Genomic DNA, 19,962 nt, shown 5'->3' on the forward strand with positions numbered 1-19,962 from the left:
TCTCTTCCAGACAAAATGATATAGATGGGCTTCTCTTTGCTCCTCTACACTAACCATAGCTATAATCCCTGGAAATAGCACTGAAGACAACCAGACAACCTTGCTGGAAGGTGGCAAGGAGAAGGTAAACCGGTTTAAGACCCCAGGACTGGAAAACAGCATAGCCCTGGGGTATCTTACATCCTTACCCATGGAAGAAAGTGACCCAGGGTCAATGTTTCCTGGCATCCAACTTAGCAACAGAAGGCAGCCCAGGTGGCCTCATTCCTCCCCCCGGGATCTAACAATACTCTCTCCAGTGACATAAGGTGAGCTGTGCATCATGAAAAAATAGAAAGTCTCAGCAAAAGAATAGAAGTTATAAAAAAGAACCAAGTGGAAATTATGGAACTGAAAAATATAATAAAAGAAAATTTAAAAACTTTGCTGGATAGTCTCAATAGTAGAATGGAGAAAAAGGATAGAGTCAGTGAACTTGAGGACAGATAAATAGAATTTAGCCAATCTCAACAGATAGAAGATAGACTGAAAAAAATTGAACAGAGACTCAGGGATCTGGGGGACAGTATCATAAAATCATATATTTGTATGATCGGAGTTCCAGAGGGAGAGAAGAGAGTGGTCTGAAAGACTATTTGAAGAACGATGACTGAAAACTTCCTAAATTTGGTGAAAAATACAAACCTACAGATCCAATAAGCTAAATGAATTTCAAACAGAATAAAACAAATTGAGACACATCATTATAAAATATTTGTAAACTAAAGACAAAGAAAAAATCTTGAAAGCAGCCAGAGACCCATTACATACACAGGAACACTAATTCAAGTGACAGTGGATTTTTCATCTGACCATGGAGGGAGAAGGAAGAAGCATGGCATTTTTCCACTGCTGAAATAAGACAGAAACAGAAGGACAACTAGAAAATCTTCAAAAGCATGGAAATTAAACAGCACACTTCTAAATAACCCATGGGTCAAAGAGGAAGTTTGAAAGGAAATTTTAAAAAGTATATACAGTTAAATGAAAATGAAAAGACAATGCATCCACATATGTGGAATGCAGATAAAACAGTGCTGAGAGCGTTAACTTATAGCATGAGATGCTGCTATTAGACATGAGGAAAGAGCTCAAATCATAAACCTAAATTTCAGCCTTAAGAAACTAGAACAGAGAAGAATGAAATAAACCCAAAGCAGTCAGAAAAAGGTAATAATAAAGAATGGAAATCCTTGAAATTGAAAGTAGGAAAATAAAGAGAAAATCAATGCAAAAAGTTGGTTCTTCCAAAAAAATCAATAAAAATTATAAACCTCTAGCAAGACTGACAAAAATTTTAAAAAGAGAAGACACAAATCACCAATATCAGGAATGAAATGGTGATATCACTACAGATCCTACAGCCTTAAAAAAGGAAATAAAGGACTACTATGAACAACTTTATTCTCATAAATTCAACAACTTAGAAAAAATGGAGCAATTCCTCCAAAACTACAAAGTAACAAAACTCAATCAATATGAAATAGATAATCTGAATAGCCCCATAACCTTTAAAGTAATTGAATTCGTAATTAAAATTCTCCTGAAAAAGAGTCCTCCAGGTCCAGATGGTTCCACTGGAGAATTTTACCTAACATTTAAAGAATAATTAACACCAAGTTTACATAATCTCTTCCAGAAAAAAGAAAAGGAGGAACCATTTCCCAATTCATTTTATGAGGCCAATATTACCCTGATGCAAAACCAGATCAAGGACTTCCCTGGTGGCACAGTGGTTAAGAATCCGCCTGCCAATGCAGGGGACACGGGTTCTATCCCTGGTCTGGGAAGATCCCACATGCCACGGAGCAAGTAAGCATGTGCGTCACAACTACTGAGCCTGAGCTCTAGAGCCCGCGAGCCACAACTACTGAGCCAGTGCGCTGCAACTACTGAAGCCCGCGTGCCTAGAGCCCGTGCTCCGCAACGAGAAGCCACCGCAATGAGAAGCCCGCGCTCCACAACGAAGAGTAGCCCCTGCTCGCCGCAACTAGAGAAAGCCTGCGCAGCAGCGAAGACCCAACGCAGCCGAAAATACATATAAATATAAATTAATTAATTTAAAAAAAAACCAGACCAAGACAGTAGAGAAAAGGAAAACTATAGATTAATACCTTTCACGAACTTAGAATCAAAAATCATCAAAAAATTTATCAAACTGAATCCCATGATATATAGAATTATACACAATGACTAAGCAGGATTTATTCCAAATATACAAGGCTAGTTCAACAATCAAAATTCAATCAGTACAATTCACCACATCAACAAGCTGAAGAAGAAAAATCCTACTATTATATCAATTGACACAGAAAAAGCTTTGACAAAGTTCAGTACTCATTTATGATTATTTTAGTCTTAAGAAAACTCAGCAATTTAGGAATAAAGGGGAATTACTTCAACTTGGTAAAGAGCATCTACAGAACACCTACAGCTAACATTATACTTAAGGGTAAAAGACTGAATGCTTTCCCCCTAAGACTGGAAATAAGGCAAAAATGTCCACTCTCACCACTTTTATTTAATACAGTATTGGAAGTTCTAGCCACTAAAATAAGAGATATGAGATAACACTACACACCTATCAGAATGGCTAAAATAAAAACAGTGACAACATCAAATACTGGGAAGCAGTAGAGCATTTCTGGAAAACAGCAGAGCATTTCTGGAAAACAGTTTGACAGTTCTTTTTAAAAAAAACTATGCATGCAATTACCATACAACCCAGAAATTAGACTCATGGGCATTAGTCTCAGAGAAATAAAACTGATATTCACATAAAAGCCTATACACAAATGCTCAGAGCAGCTTTATCTGCAATAGCCAAAAACTAGAATCAGCTCAGATATCCTTCAAAAGGTTTAACAAACGGTGGCAAATCTATACCATTGAATATTACTCAGAAATAAAAGGAATAAGCTATAAATGCAGCCACTTGGATGAAACTCCAGGTAATTATGCTGAATGAAGAAAGAGAGTCCCCAAAGGTTATACACCATAATGTTCCATTTATTATAATACTTTTGAAGTGACAAAATTTTAGAAACAAAGGACAGTTTAGTGGTTGCCACGGTTTAGGGAGGAATGATCAGGGCAGCATGTAGGGCCCTTGCTGTGATGTGTCTGTTCAGCATCTTGACTGAGATGATGAACGCACCAACCTATATGTCTGATAAAACTGCACAGAACTAAATGCACATATATAGACACACACACACACACACACACAAATGACTAAAACGGCATGTGAGTCTACAATTATCTCAACTGAAAAAATATTCACTTCCTCCCTCTTCTTCATAAAGTTGTTTCCACCCCCTCGATACCAGTAAGTCCATCTTGGCACCAGTTTCTGCTGAGCTTCCGTGTAGTGTTTGACTCTTTCTCAATAAGAGCACTTGCGGCACCCATCAGTAGGTCAGAATCGGCAATGAATTCAAGCCTATTGGCACATCATCCTACAAAATAGTCTCTCCAGAAATATCTAACCGGAATCTCACCAAGCCTGTGGACCTCCTTCCAGTTTAAAAAGAACAAATTAAATGGCATAACGAGAAAACAAAAGTGTAGGACATTCTACAGGACAAGTAACATGGAAATCATTTTAAAAAACTGACGTATGGGACTTTGCACTTGCTTTTGGTTGTCCACACACATATGCATACATACGCATATGACAGATAAAGCAACTATGCCAAATGTTGACAACTGTTGAATCAAATGATGGGTGTATTACTGTGGTATTCTTTCTACTTTTTTGTCTGCCAGGACATTTTCTTAGTAAAAAGTTGGTGGAAAACAAACCCCGCTGGCCACGTGGGGATGGCATGGTCTTTCAGGTGCCCTCCCACTGTGATATTCAAACACTGAAGTTCAAATCTTGGCACTGATACTTGTTAGCTGTGTCTTCTGGGCCTCGTTTTTTTCCTCATGTATAAAGATGAAGGCTTTGAAACAGTTCTAAAATTCTGTATATCTTAAGGTCAGCAGAGAAGTTGATTCTAAATCTCTCAATAATCCATTCATATCATGAACAATCCCTATTGCCAGCACATTTTTTCTTTCAACATGAATCTTTCAAACAGTAATTTAAGAAATTTCTCTCTTCTTCTGGATCCAACAAAGAGAGAAGGAAGGAGAGAAAGTATTCTTTAAATATTTGAAGAATGTTCTTTGTTCGCCCGTCACCTACCTCCCTTCTGAAGCTAGTCATTTCTAGCAAGTCAAATCAATATACCATTATATTGTATACCATGTGCAAGCCTCTTTAGCCTTTCTGTTGTCAAGATTTAGTCATATTTGACTTTCTTCTGTATCTTTTTCCAAAGCCTGTCAGGCCAAGTTTTAGCCAATTTGCTCCTATTGCTCTGAGCTGCCCGACCAGTATGTCTTATCCAAGGATAAGTCCCAAATTTGATCAGAATTCCAGGCATGACACCATCATTCCCCTTCCAGGATATAAAGCTGAACATGATTATGAAGATTTGTACCGACAGGTGTGTTTGCCCTTAAAGCCCAGCTTCAGGAGCACAGAACTGAAAACGCATCTCCCCTCTCAAGGTCTGAGTATCCCAGGAGAGAGGCTGCCCGAGTAATGCAGGAAGAACAATGCAATGGAAGTGATCTAAAAGCTATGAGCTTAGGGTACACTGGGCATGTGGATTTTAGTGTCCATCCTAACAAACAGAAGAACTTATGAGTCATTTTCTTTTGTAGTTGCTCTTAATAAAATGTACATTTTTATTTGTTTTCTTTAAGCGTAGTTTTAGATTCACAGTATAATGGAGAGGAAAGTACAGAGATTTCCCATATACCCCCTGCTCCCATACATGTAGCCTCCCAATTATCAACATCTCTCATCAGAATGGTATGTTTGTTACAACTGATGAACCTACATTGACATATCATAATCACCCAAAGTCCATAGTTAACATTATGGTTCATTCTTGGTGTTGTACATTCTATGGGTTTGGACAAATATATAATGAAAGGTATCCATCATTATATTATTATAAAGATTATTAATTATCTGAGCTAGATCTGGATAACTTGCTGCAACTTCTACACCAGCACTTGCTGCTTCACCTTGCACTTTGATGTTAAGGACATGGCTTCTTTCCTTAAACTTCATAAACCAGCCTCTGCTAGCTTCAAACTTTTCTTCTGCAGCTTTCTCACCTCTCTCAGCCTTCACAGAATTGAAGAAAGCTGAGGCCTTGCTCTGGCTTAGGCTTTGGCTTAAGGGAATGTTGTGGCTGGTTTGACCTTCTAACCAGACCCCTAAAACTTTCTCCGTATCAGCCATTAGGCTGTTTCACTTTTTTTTTTTTTTTTTTAATCATTCATATGTTCACTAGAGTAGCACTTTAAATTTTCTCCAAGAACATTTCCTTTGCATTGGCAACTTAGCTAACTGGTGTAACAGGCCAAATTTTTGGCCTGTCTTGGCTTTCAACATGCCTTCCTCACTAAGCTTAATTATTTCTAGCTTTTGATTTAAAGTGAGAGACATACGACTCTTAATTGAGCACTTAGAAGCCATTGTTTGGTTATTGGTTATTGACCTAATTTCAATATCGTTGTGTCTCAAGGAACAGGGAGGCCCGAGGAGACGGAGACAGACAGACAGTGGAAGAGCCACTCAGTGGAGCAGTCAGAACACAGACTTTTATCCATTAAGTTATTATATGGGTGCGATTTGTGGTGCCCTAAAACAATGAAAATAGTAACATTACAGATCACTGATCACAGATCATCATAACACATAGAGTAATAATGAAAACGCTTGAAATATTGTGAGAATTACCAGAAGACACAAAGATACAAAGTGAGCAAATGTTGTTGGAAAAACGGCACTGATAGACTTGCTTGGTGCAGGGTTGCCGCAAACCTTCAATTTGTAAAAAACACAGTGTCCGTGAAGTGCAATAAAGCAAAGTTCAATAACATGAGGTCTGCCTATATTGCGAATATACAGGCATATAGGGGTCAAGACTATTGTAATAGGAGAGAGTGTTTGACAAGGGACAAGTGGAGATTTATAGCTGATGGGCAGGGAGAGGGAGTGGATGGAAAATTCCTAAGAGGAATTTGGTTAGGTGCCAAGGATGGGGGGCAGGGAGAAACTTGGTTTAAGATATTAAAGGTGGGGAGATTCTCAATATTCTCAAATTTCTCAATATTGTCAATATTCTCAAATCCTGGCTTAGCAGGATTTTTTTTGCGAAAACTGGGCTCTGCAGGCCAAGGATGTGGACCAAGGAGGAGGCCTGGATGAAGAAAACACTCAGAGGAGCCCGACTCAAGTTTGGTCAAGGTGGGGCTTTTTGTCAATACTCTGCCACTTCCTGTGGCAGGAAAGTCTTCCTAACAAAGTAGCATTTGACTCAAGAGTGAGAAAGAGCCTGGTGAGGAGAAGGGACAGAAGAGTCTAGGCACAGAGGAAGGAAGTGCAAGAGAAGCAGCAAGAAATTCTGGATTCCACACACTGCGCAGCCTCCCACTGAGCCAGCATTTCTTCCCTTGGATGTTCTGTGAGTCTCAGGGCTGTGACAGGCACACTAGACCCAGGGGTCAGGAACCCTGTTACGACTGTGCAATCAACCGCTCATGAGGTTGCACTGAGCATCTCTGGATCTGACCTTCGCCATTTAAGATAAAGAAGTTCCTGGCATTGGGGACGGGGATCTTATTCCGGGGCCTGTACTGCACATTGCAGGATATTTAGCACCAATGGCCTCTGCTCAATAAATGCTGGCAGCATTCTCCAAATACTGTAAAAACGAGCAATGATTCCCTCCCATACACATAACCAGATGTCCCCCAAATTGGGGAGGGAGTGATCCTACCTTCTGCTGAAAATCACCTTGTAATCACCAGGATTCCTTGTAGCTCTCTATTGCTTCATTCTATTTGAATTGTAAATCCATTCTGGAAGAAGCAACCTCATCTTAATCCATTCTCCCTCCCTCCAAGCTTCCCCAGAGTCCAGAGAATTAAGTGGGTGGGTAAGTACCATCCCATATTCCTGAATGTGGGTGAAAGAGACAGAAGATCCCAGCTCTTTCCTCTGGGAATGTTCTTATGAGCCAGGACTAGAAATACCCTCCTTGTGCCTTGACTAATAGAAGAGGAATGGGTAGTAACCCACCAGTTTGTAGCAGATGAGGATCAAAGCAAGAGGGAAATTTTGAGACAAAACTTTCCAGAGCCTGAGCATTTAAATTTTTTCCTCTTTGGAAATTAAACTGCTGATCTTTCTAAGTCATCCTTTACAATCTCTGAGATTTTGTTAGGATAAATATAGGCAATGAAATCCTCCTACAGCAAAATTCCAAGTCCTAAAATGTTGTATTTTCTCTTTGTGTGAGAAATATATTTAAAATATATAAATTGTGCCTCTATACATATGTAATACATTTTCCAAATTCTGTTCTGCTATTCAGAGTAGGATATTTTGGACTTATGTTGAAGATAAATGTATGTTGATGTTTTACAGTATCTCCTGCAGTGCAGCTACTGTTAAGTGGCAGCAATAAATAATAACCACTGGCTCTAATTGCTTAGAGAATTGCCAAGTGATAATCTGTGATGTAATTAAGTAAAAGAAACCAATGTTGTCTTTAACCACCTCCATAAAATGATCCCCTACAGAGGCATCTGACCTTCCATAAGTAAAGTTACCTTAAGGGGCAAAATTAACCCTCTAAGCACATTTCCTCAGCTAGGAAAAGTCAACCAAACCCTGCGTTGGTTTTGTTGTTGCTGTTAAATGAACTATGTAGAGCCTATGTTTATTTTTTTATGAACGTTTCAAGAGTTACCTTTTGTTTTGATTCTGATTCCCAAAATAAGCAGGGTAAAAATATGAGCTTGTGTTTTCACTGGGGGTCCGTAAGTGAGTTCTTGGAAGCTTCCAGGCCACTGGTTTGGGAGGAGGGTGCAGGGAGAGGGCACTGCCACTCTTTCATCTCCATAACCCACCACCTGAATTGGGCTGGGTTGGGGCCCAGGGAATGTGCATGTGGAACCTCTTCTAGGAGAATTCTAGAAATTCCCACATCTCTATTCTGACATGTCTGGTCCTGCCAGCTAACTATTATAGGCAGAGCACTCAAGGTCCAACCTGTCTTCTGAAACCTCCAAAGGGGATTTTTCTGCTGAAGTGAAGCACATGTTCAGTTCTGGAAGAAAAGTACGTGGGGTTTGCAAAAAGCTTGTTCCTTCTGGGCATGAAATATATTTATCTTAGTTTCAGAAGGATGATCAAACTGCTTGTCATTATTGCAATTTGTGAACCATCACAAGCATTATAGGAGTTGATCAAGACCAAAAAGTCCTCCTGTCAGACTAGCCTCAGTAGTGCCAAAGCTCAGAGACAGTATAAACAGTGGTAAGGGGCTTCCTGAGCCTGATAGCTGTGATGGTCATGGGAGCCTTATATCTTTCTCTTTCTGAGAATCCAATAACCTTGAGGTGTCTTGAGGAAGATGAAACAGCTGAAGGGTGATAGCCAGATAGACGATGCCTATCTGGAAACCAGCCAACAAGTTGTATTTCTACCAGAGTAGATTATAAAGCTCTCCTGAATATATTATCTATGAAAATAAGCTTTTTCTTTCCATTATGTAATGATTTCCTTGTGGCTCTCTCCTTTTAATCGTGTATACATTTGATTGCTTGCTGCTGTTTAAGTAGCTTATGATTAAGAAGGCTAGACTTTTCAAAAGGGGAAAGGATAAACCAACTTTGAAAACTTCAATCAGATTGCAGACTCTCTGAATTCAATCAGTCTCTATTAAAGCTTCTGATGTGAATTACCCATATTTTTCAGGGTTGAGACTCCTAGTTACAGGCAACTAATTTTAGAGCCTTGGGGCTTCTCTTGGTTTTAAGATCTTGTTATCCTGCCAGAATACATTGATCTCTTCGTTAAGTACAGAGGTTTGGAGTTTTCATTGGAGATGGGCAATTTTATGAATTAATTAAAATTATGAGATGCTGCATACTTCCAACTCAAGTCACAGGTATGTCTTCCATGAAAGGTAACATCTATAGAGTTGTTTTGCTAATGCACTATTTAGTTCAAACTGTCTTGCACACAGTTTGCGATTTCAGAAAGGAATCTCTTGATTGCAAGAGAGACTGCAGCCTATCACTCAGAGGGAAGGACCTCAGGAGGGGAAAATCATTCAAAGCAGTGTAGTACCACGGGATGTATGTTTTCCTAAAATGCCTCCTCATCTTATTGTCCAGTGTCTTATCCTGAAAGTGATTTTATGGCTATAAGAGCCAGACAGACTTAGAGGAAAGAATATTCCATTTCAAGCCGTGGCTAGTACACTACCATGAACTCCACGCAAGATCTATAAATATCAATTGAATTCCATTGTAAGTAAGAGTAATGTGGCCATTCATATTCATTCACCTATGTCAGAGGAGATCTTGCTGTTTGTGACCCCACTTAGGCTGATATGATCATAGCTCCGTGTCTAGTCTTAAGTGCTTTTTTTGCATTCTTGAGACTCTTCCTAGGTTTTACTTTTCTGAAGCTCCTCAGCCAAAGAGTTACCAGAATAGATAAGCATGAAATTAATTTGCCATAGTCACTTAGTAATAGATGGAATGCTCATAGCTCACTTCCATCGGGGTGTTTTCTTCTACGGCTGCCGCTCCCTATAGACCCTGGCCCAATCCCCATCTACAGGGCTAATGAAATAAACCTCTTCCTTGCTTGCATTTCGGCTGTCTTAAAGTGGTGTTTTGGGACCAGTTCTTTCCCAATGGGCTAAGAATCTTGTGGTATACCAGCCTTCCTATCTGTAGACATCCATCTAGCATTTAACTGTTCTAGATTGTAATCTTCTTACTGCCCACACTAACCTTATGTGAATACAGCCACGGCCCTCTCCTAAACCAAAATTAATCCTTTTTTAAAAATAAATTTATTTATTTTATGTATTTATTTTTGGCTGTGTTGGGCCTTCGTTGCTGAGCGTGGGCTTTCTCTAGTTGTGGTGAGCGGCAGCTACTCTTTGTTGCGGCGCGCGGGCTTCTCATTGCGGTGGCTTCCCTTGTGGAGCACGGGCTCTAGGCACGCGGGCTCAGTAGTCGTGGCTCACGGGCTCAGTAGTTGTAGCTTGCAGGCTCTAGAGTGCAGGCTCAGTAGTTGTGGTGCACGGGCTTAGTTGCTCCTCGGCATGTGGGATGTTCCCGGACCAGGGATAGAACCCGTGTCCCCTGCATTGGCAGGCGGATTCTTAACAACTGCGCCACCAGGGAAGTCTCCCAAATTAATCTTAAAGCCTGGTTTTCTTTCCAATTCTTGTATACATGGTACTTAGTAGCATATTATTTTATAAATATGAGCCATGATGGAAAAAGGGCTTAAGGACATACATCTGCCATCACTGCTCCTATCAATGAGCATAACAGGCATTGAAGAGGAAGAAAATTTACCCACTGGTGCTCCCAGAGTGGGTTTTGTCTATTTTCAGTGTTTCACAGCTTCCAACAGGTTGGTTTAACATGTTTGCCTTCATTCTTTTACTAAGAATCATTTATTCAGCATCTACTATGTATAGGTACTGGTGATTTACAGGGATTCAAAGACAAATACTACACACTTCCAGCCCTGATGGAGCTCACAGTCTAGGTTAGAGAGGCAAGTGGTCCCTTCTTGCAAAGAGAACAGGAAATATTCTCTTCTGCAGACATGGCTTCTACTTAGGGTGACATTTCATCACTTGAGTGGCAGGAATGTAGACCCCCACACAACCATGCACTTCTAGGCACCCCCTTGACAGCCCCGAAGTCAAGTCATATTAATAACTAATATTAATATTGTGCGTTGCTGTCCTGGGTGCTGATTCTTACCGTGTAAGAACTAGATACAACTCTAGCACCTCTAAGTCACTTCCTACCCAGCAGAGTTCCTTTTGTCCTTAATAGTACCTCTGACCTTCCTCTCTTTACATCCACATCTAATCTGTAACTAAGTCCTGGGAACTGGCCCTCATAGTTCTTCTCATCTCTCTATCGTTTCCATTCAGCTCTCACTTACTATATTGCAATGGCCTCCTCTTAATTGGACTCTGTGTCTCCAGTCTCCTAACTCCAATCCACATAATCCCTGTTACCAGTTCAAATCTTCCTAAAGCATAATTGCTGTTGCTCCCTTACTCTGCAAAAACAGCCAGTAGTTCTCCCAGCAAGCAGGATGAAGACGGATCACAATTCTAACCTTATTTCTACATTCCTTTACACTTGCCCCAATGGCACTGGCAAACTTGCCATTGCTCCCAATACAATAGTCTCTACACTATCAGAACTTACTGTTTATGTGGCTCCTTCCGCCCTTTTCCTTCTACGTCCAGCATCCAAAGCTTCCCATTCTTCACAGCCCAACTGAAGATGTTCTGAAACCTCCCAGCCATGGGTGATCTTGCCTTATAACTCCCAAACACTCTGCAATTCCTACTACTTTCCACCTGATATCATGTTCACTTACATAATAATGAAAACCAACATGACCATCAACTCATTCTATGGATAGAACAAGTCAGTTGCTCTATGACTTTGTGTACATTAGCTCATGTTATCATTACCAGGGAGGTAGGTGCTATGATCCTCTTTCTACAGATGAGGAAACTAAACCACAGAGAGATAAAACTCACTTGCTAAGTTTACACAGAACAGCTGAGATTTGAATCAGAGTCTGCTAACTCCAAACCCTATGCTTTCAATGACTATGCTTCACTGCCTCCCATGCATGTATTTTTTAATGTCTTCTACTGGTTTCCATCTACTAGCAGAAAAGTAAAAAATATCCTTTTATCTTATGTGTCTTCCACAAAGTAAAATTTTGTCATATCTTTGAATAAATGCCTTCCTGATTCCTCATCCGGTTCTAGGTACTTCAAAACTTTTAAAATAAAACATTGAGTGATGATAAATTTCATTAACTGTTTAAGTGAGCAGATAGAAGCATTTGATGTTAATTTCATTCTCTTCAATTCTTGGGAGAATTTAGAAGCACTTGGACCAAATGTAATAAAATACTGGTTTTATTTATTCAAACCATCTTCCCATTTAAAATAAAAAAGCCTGAATGGAGGCAACCCTAAAGGATGAATTCATTGTTTGTGTACATACACACACACACACACACAGATGATTTACACACTTGCTCACCAGAGAAACACAAACAAGGAAAAACCCTGGCAAACTGGAATTTGAAAACTTTAGTTTCAGTTTCATTTTTAATGGTGGATATGAATACTTTGCATTATTGTGTCTATATCCTGAGATGGATAGGTCTGCCAGCATTGGTCTAAAGAAACAGTCTCTTATCTTCATACTTTACTTGAGTGAGAGAACACTGTCTTCACCATTTACATCACTATTTTCTCTCTACTAGTTCAAAAGCAGGGCCCTGTTCTTAGACAAGAACATTACCCTTTATGTTCTGCCCTCCATAAGCAAATGCTTGAGTTGGAGGTGAGTTGGGGCTCCCTCCCTCCCTTCCTCCTCCCTCCCTTTCCCCTTTTTTCTTCCTTTCTTTCTTTCCTCCTTCCTTCCTTTCCTTCTCTTTCTTTCTTTTCCTTTTTCTTTCCTTTCTTTCTTTCCTTTCTTTCCTCCCTTCCTCTCTCTCTCTTTCTTCTCTTTTTCTCTTCCTCCTTCCTTTCTCCCCTGCTTTCTCCTTCCTTTTCTTTCTTACTCTTCTTAATCATACGAGCTTCATCAAACCATATGGGGCAGAGTTCAATCCCAGGCTTCTGTTCTCTGGGAGACCACCCCTGCTAAGAACAGTAATGAACTAATTGACTTTCCAGCTAACATTCAGGGTAATACATTTAAGATTAAGGTCTTGCAAATATTAATTCTGCCACAGCAAAGCTAAACATTTTTGTTAGCATCTTCCTTGACCTAATATTATCTGAACACAATTATATTTTTTATTTTCCCTTGATTACCTCATTGAGAAATAGATTTGTTTGCCTAGATGCATAATGACACACAGAGACCATCCAGCTGAAACCTGATTCACATACAAATTATTAGAACCCATTTAGGAAAATATATCACCCGGATTCCCATTCCAAACCACTTACCAAAGACCCTCAGCCCTAGAAGAGGAGAAAATAGGTTCATCTGGACAGAACACAGTGGAGTTTTGCACATTTCCTATTGTCCTGCTGCCATCACCACCATGAAAGCAGTGTAACCAAGAGGGGTATCTCTGTATTCCATGCAAGTACAAATACTGCCTCCTATCCTATTGGGAGGAACTTTCCAATTCACAAAGCTCCTTCGCACATGTAATTTTGCATAACCCTGCAAGAGCCCTCTACATGGAGAAACAGGAAATCACCCCATGTTGGACTTCAGTCTTCTATACAGAGTTGCATGATTGTTGAGTGGCAGAGCCAGGATGTCAAGCCCTTGAGTATAGACTCTTTTGCCACTTTACTAAGAGGGTTCTTGCCATGTCTAGAGGCCAAAATGCATCAGAAGAGTTGCAGAAGGAGCACATATTCCTCTCCATGTTGGCTTAGGCAACATTATCAGAAAAGGGGCAAAGTAGGAACTGTGAAAGTCATGCTGTGGTTATTTTAGTAATTAACTTTGAAAGAAACTCCAAATGGGATGAAGAGATAAAGAAGCATACTCAGATAAAGAATGTTTCTGCAGCTGCTGCAAATAGATATTGGTGGCAAACCATCTGCACAACGAGTTTGTGGTTTAAGGAGGACCCTAAAACTCTCCAAGCAACAGTCGTAAACCCAATGATATTGATTGTAAAGTGAAGAGGTTTCAAGAACTGGCCAAAAGAGCTTTAACTACTAATATTAACAGACTTCTTGCTGTTATATGCAGAAGAATTAGCATAGAAATATGCACTGTGATTTCAGAATTAACTAAGAGGCTTCCAGGAAGCCAGGAAGTAAGGAATTCAAGCTAATGATCAGCTAAGGTATAGGGGGTGGTCACACCCCTCAACAGGGGTAAGCCTCATGACTTGAGACCCATTCCATTCAACTTTTTGCCGCCCAACTTTCTAGTTCTTCTAGAAAAGTGAAGTATTCAAACATTTGGAAACTATAGTGAATTCCAAAATTATTTTACTTTTCTCCTGGGATCACTCCGTAAGTATAATACTTCGTTCATTGCAAATGCCTACCCATCAGTAAGGTTCTGGCCTTGAAAATGCATAAAATAGTTTTCAGGTTTCCAAGAGTCAATGTTTCTTTCTTGGGAGTGAATACAAGTGGATATGTGATGGAAGAGGTGCTATCTCTCATTTACAGAGGAGTAAAATGCGGTAGCAATTAAGTGATTTGCTAAAGATCTTCATAATCAATGTCTGTCTTCACTATTCAACAAAAAGGGCTATCTCAAAATTCTCCAAAGATCTACTTGTTGTCAAATACAATAGCCCTTTCTTCTCCCTTATTCTCCTTCATCTTTCTGTTGCATTTGACTTGGTTAACTACCTTCTGGTATTGGGTAGCTATTAATTTATAACAAACCATCCCCAAACTCAATGGCTTAAAAAAGCAATCATTTACTGTTGCTCACACATCTGTGGGGCAGCTAGAGTTTATCTAGGCTGGGGTCAGCTGGGTGGCTCTGCTTCTTTCAAAGATCTGCTAGCTGGCTGGCTGAGGAGTCATCCTTCTCTTCAGTCTAGCAGTCTAGCTGTGGCATATTCTTTTCCATGGCAACGGCAGAAAGCAAGAGAACAAGTAACATCTGAGGTCTCTAAGAGCTAGGCCCCGAATTGGTACACTGTCATTTCAGTCACATACCATCAGTTAAAGCAAGTCACATGGCCAAAGGGCAAGACATACACTCTCATCAATGAGGTCAACACATAGCCAGTGTGTGGATGCTCAGATAAGTGAAGAATTGGGGTCAGTAATGCAATCTATCATATCCTTCTTGAAACACTATCCCCCTTCTAAAAAACACATTACTATCATGATTCTCTCACTTCTTATTTCCTTAACCTTTCTTCCTTCAACCTCAGAACTGTATGTAAGCTTTACATAAGGCTTAGCTTTTCTAAGTTTCCTGATTCTCTCCATGTGTATATTCTTCCTAAGAAAGCTTATCCAGGATCAGACTCTCTAATTCCCTAATGGTCATTTGTAGTTTACCATTGGGCATTTCCGTATTTTCCTTTGGAATTGCCTAAGCTCACAATCTTCGGTCTCACGCTCCACTTAAATCAATGTTTCTTCCCAATACAAAGCTGTATCTCTAAAAAAGACTTGGGTCTTTAGATCATATTTGCTATGAATGCAAAAACAGAACTCAAAGCCCTAGTGAAAACTTACCCTACATTAATAGGAATTTGACATCTCTAAAATTCAGAAGAGAATATATGTAAAAGAAAATGATAAGAACATTATTATAAACCACATTCTATGAGAAATGGTTAAAGTTACTAATATATATATATTTTTATCTAGAGATTATATAGGGCATCGTGTCCACCATGTTTAGATAATTTAGTGTGTGGTATAGGAAGACCTGAGGTTCTATTCTTTATAGCAGAACTATACTCAGTGGGTGGGTTTGGGGGAGGAAAAGTTTTGCTTGATATAAGGAAGACATTTTTAGTAAGAAGAACTGTACAGAAACAGAATGGGCTAATATCTGTATTTTTCACGTGTCACTCCTCTTTCCTGAAATGTCTTACTCTTTTTCCCACTTATCCAAAATCCTATTTACCCTTCAAGGCTTAGCCCAAGCTTTCATTCCTCTGTAAGCTCTTCCTGATTACTCAAATTTTATCGATCCCTTTCAACCCATTTTGCTAATCTCCTACGCCACCCCAACTAAATTAAGGGCTCTTTGAAAGTAGAAATATGACATACTATTCTATAACTTCAAGTATTAAACACAGCTCTGAGCTTATAACAGCCATTCAGTAAATTCTTACTGGTTTTTTGTTTGTTTTGTTTTTGTTCTATTGAAGTATAGATGATTTACAATATTGTGTTAGTTTCGGCAGTACAGCATAGTGATACGGTTTTAGGTTTTTTTGCAGATTACATTCCATTATAGGTTATTACAAGATATTGAGTATAATTCTTTGTGCTGTACAGTAAATCCTTGATGTGAATCTATTTTATGTATAGTAATTTGTATCTGTTAATCCCATATTTAATCACATATTTTCTGATTTCCAATCTAGACTCATTAGATTTGGTTATAATTTGAATCAGATTGAAATGCTCAGGAATCTGATCATTTCATCTGGTTTCACAAGACGATACAGCTTCTGATAGTAATGAGAGTCTGAAGGAAGTAACAGATTTTGCCATCACTTGACATCCACAGAATTTAGAGATCCTTTAAGATCTTAAATTTTTAGCTCAAATAATTTGCTGGGAGAATTAGCAAAATATGCCATCATTTCTTCGTGTCTGAAAATTATTTAAAACAAAAATCAACTTGTGACTGGGAATATACGATGTGGAAGAACACGGACAACACTAGAGAACTGTCACTCTAGTTTGTATTCAGGTCTACCTGTTGTCATAGTTACTGTTGTACTCCAAGCGATTCCCTTCCTGAATCACACTCTGCAAACCTTCAATGAAAATAAGCTATTCTTCTTGCTTTATTTTTCTCTATTCATGAATTGAGGCTAAAAAATAGCATCAATTGCACAGTTGTTTTTACACTTTGAGCAAGATTTTAACCACACAAAAGAAATAAGAGGTTTAATCAAAACAAGTGCCTCTGATGAAGGTCTTACCTCATTTTTTCAGCAATATTCATTAAGTAGCTAGATACTGGGGCCACAACTATGATTATGGTCCAGGAGGGAGAGACAAGTAAGGGATGCATTTCAATGAAATGCAATCAGGTCTGTGGTGGAAGCAGAGACTAGAGACCCAAGGAAACACAAAAGAGAGACACCTTGTAAAGTCTGGGGTTCTGGTGCAGTCAGATCAAAGGGAGGTTCCATCCTGTGATTCTCAAAGCATTGTTCCTGTGAAGTTTAGCAAATGTATTTTCCATCACTTTGGGTACAGGACACTGGTGTTACCCTGCAGGCTGGGCTCACGGAGCAGAGGAGTGAGGCGGCCAGTGCTTCACACACAAAGTCCTATCACCTGCTAATATTCATGCACAGCCTCTCCTTTCTGCTTTGGCTGCAGGAACTCCTTCACAGACATCCTCCGGGCCATCCTGCTGTCACTGGAAGTCCTTATTGAAGATCCGGAGCTTCAGATAAATGGTTTCATTTTAATTATAGACTGGAGTAATTTTTCCTTCAAACAAGCCTCCAAACTGACACCATCAATCCTCAAACTGGCCATTGAAGGGTTGCAGGTATGTTCAATGAATGTACCATACGAGATAGTATGCGACTGTGTGCTCTTTTCTTATTGCAACCCAAGTAATATTTGTCTTTGAGAATGGAAAAAGAAAATTTCGATAGAATCCACCTGTGAATACTCCGTATTTTTACCCCAGCCTGAGTTGAGATGATTTTTTTAAAAAAATTAGCCTCCATTTTCATTAACAACTCTAAACTACTGTCACCACGGGCACAAATTACCTACCGTCGCGATTATGAATAAAGCTTGGAGATGTTTAGCCAAATCCATGTGAGAGCTCACACAAATTAAAACTAGAAAACATCTACTTTATGAGTGCGCCCTTATATTGCAGTGGCATGGAAGCTTTCCAGGGTTTCTGGAAGCATCTTTGCACAAGAAAATATACCCGGTGGGTCCTCGCTTCTCTGAAGGCAACGTGCTGAGGTGTTTGTACTAAAGTAAATCATTTCAGGGCAAAGGAAGCATATGGAACTCTACTTCGTGTTTGTATGACCAGTTGTCAGGACTTTGGGGAAGGGGTTTTTGTGCTGTGTAGAGGTTAGGGTAGTCAGTACCTGGGGTCCCTTCTACTTTTAAGGACCGGTGATTCCATGAAAAGTAGCAAACTCAGAGCTAAGCAATGCTGCTTAGCTTCCTGGTGATGCATTATCATTGTACAAAAGAAAAGGCATAGTTCAGGAAGATTCAGAATCAGCATAGATAAAACTCAAGTCCATTCTTCATTTTGCAGGAAGACTGACACCCAACAGACGGCAGTTACATGCAGCTACATAGATCACAAACTATTTGTTAATGCTCAGATCAAGCAGCCAGTACTCAAGCTCTTCAAAGTACAAGACTGGGAAACCCATTTCAATCACCCATCATACTCCAGTGTGAAGAGTAACTGATGGGCCTGTTTCTTAAACTGTGGCTGATTCACATGTGGCTCCCAGCAAATATACAGCACTTACAGGGCCTCTGATAAACTCATGTTTATTGAATGGAACTTATTTTGTTGAAAGGGTTTCCTATTTCAGAAGAGGAACAGGTACACACTGTTCCAAGAATGCCACATTATCCTGGGGAGCTACATCACACAGTGTATCGGGGGCACATTTTAAAATTTGCTTTTGCATTTCTAGACTACAGAATATCCTGCCTTGCCTTAAAAATATCTCAATCATAGACTTGTTTGTCCTTTACTGTCGATCACTTTCTCTTAGCTCTCTTTTTCTCCAGCGTCCTCTCATCTAAGCCTCTGAACATCTGATCTTTCTCTCCTTAAAGCTTTTATCAAAGGGAGATTTAAAGTAAGCTGCAAGGTTTATTTCATTCCCTATAATTATGCTGGCCATATCTCCAGGATTTTCTGTGGTGTAGTACAAGCTTCATGTAATTTTATCTTTCTAAAAAGAGATAATTCATTACATGTGTAAGTAGCTGTGATTCAAATTCTATGTATTTATAAGATTTTTCATAAATCAGGAAGAAAAATGTACTTTTTCCAACCCTGTGTTCCAATTTTTATTTCTGGAAATGTGTGGATTATATAACATGTCCCCTGCCAACTTCTCTAGGCTAATGTGGGTCTTACTGAGTTAATGCATGTGAATGTGTTTTAAAACATAAAGCTGTACATAAGTTTGTAATATATTTTTACAAGAAATACTAGATGACTTTTTGTGGGGCAAAGCCAGTCCTATCTGGGCCTTCTCTCTTCATGTACCAGGGTCCGGGTTGAACTCCACAACATCCTATAGCTCTGGTTAAAGAACAGCCTCTGCTGGGTGAAGGGGAGATGCATGGGGTCAGGGTCAGAGTGGAGAAAAAGTACTTCATCCCATCATCTCACAGACCAATGGCCTGGACCTCTCTGTTGCTAAACAAGGTAAACTCCTTTGACTGTGGGAAAGCATCAGGCCTATCAGGCTGTCTGGATTGGGATGCAGCTTTTTCTGTGAATTCTGCCTGCCCAGACCCTGAAGACCTAAGAACTCTTAAAAAGGTGCAGACCCTCCTGCCAGGAGAAGGAAGCCAGTGATCCTAGAAGAAGCTGAGCTTGGATGCAGCTCCTCTGTCTGGGATATGGACTCCCTGTCCTAATGAGCTTGTTGGCTTGGTTCTTGCCCTACAGTGGGTGGTCAGCTCTGGCCAGCCACTGGCAACTTCTCGCTCCAGGCTATCCTCTCTCAGGCTTTGCGGGAATTCAGACACCATGGTCACCTCTCTACCAGCTCTCCCAGGGACCTTTTATCACTGCAGGGATTGCTTCCATCCACAGTGTAACCATTAACCGCTCTGGCATTTCAAAAAAGTCCTAACTGATACTAGCAGAATTCATGTCTTTGTGGTCACACTGTGGTACAAGGAAGATCCCATACAGGTCTCCACTTGTCAGCCATGAAAGTTCAAGATAAATTTCATAACACCACTGACATGGGTAAAGGCCATGGACTTTACTGGAGAAAAGGAAAGGGTCAGTGAGAGTTGAGGAGTCACTGCTGTTCTTTTTTCCTCTGCACCATCAGAGAGGCCCAAGGAGGTTCGAGTGTCCTGTAGACATGCAGGAGATTGCAGG

General features: G+C 39.9%; 1 protein-coding gene across 1 annotated transcript in view; it reads left to right on the top strand.

The window, feature by feature from the left end:
- The window catches only part of CLVS1 (clavesin 1), a 162,212-nt gene that overhangs the window by 54,958 nt on the left and 87,292 nt on the right, over positions 1-19,962 (top strand). Inside the window, exon 3 of the mRNA XM_082433708.1 lies at positions 17,217-17,391. Coding sequence (XP_082289834.1) covers positions 17,217-17,391 — 175 coding nt within the window. The remainder of the gene's footprint in view (positions 1-17,216; positions 17,392-19,962) is intronic.

Source organism: Balaenoptera physalus (assembly GCF_965194825.1).
Source record: "Balaenoptera physalus genome assembly, chromosome: 17".
In the NCBI taxonomy this organism is placed as follows: Eukaryota; Metazoa; Chordata; class Mammalia; order Artiodactyla; family Balaenopteridae; genus Balaenoptera; species Balaenoptera physalus.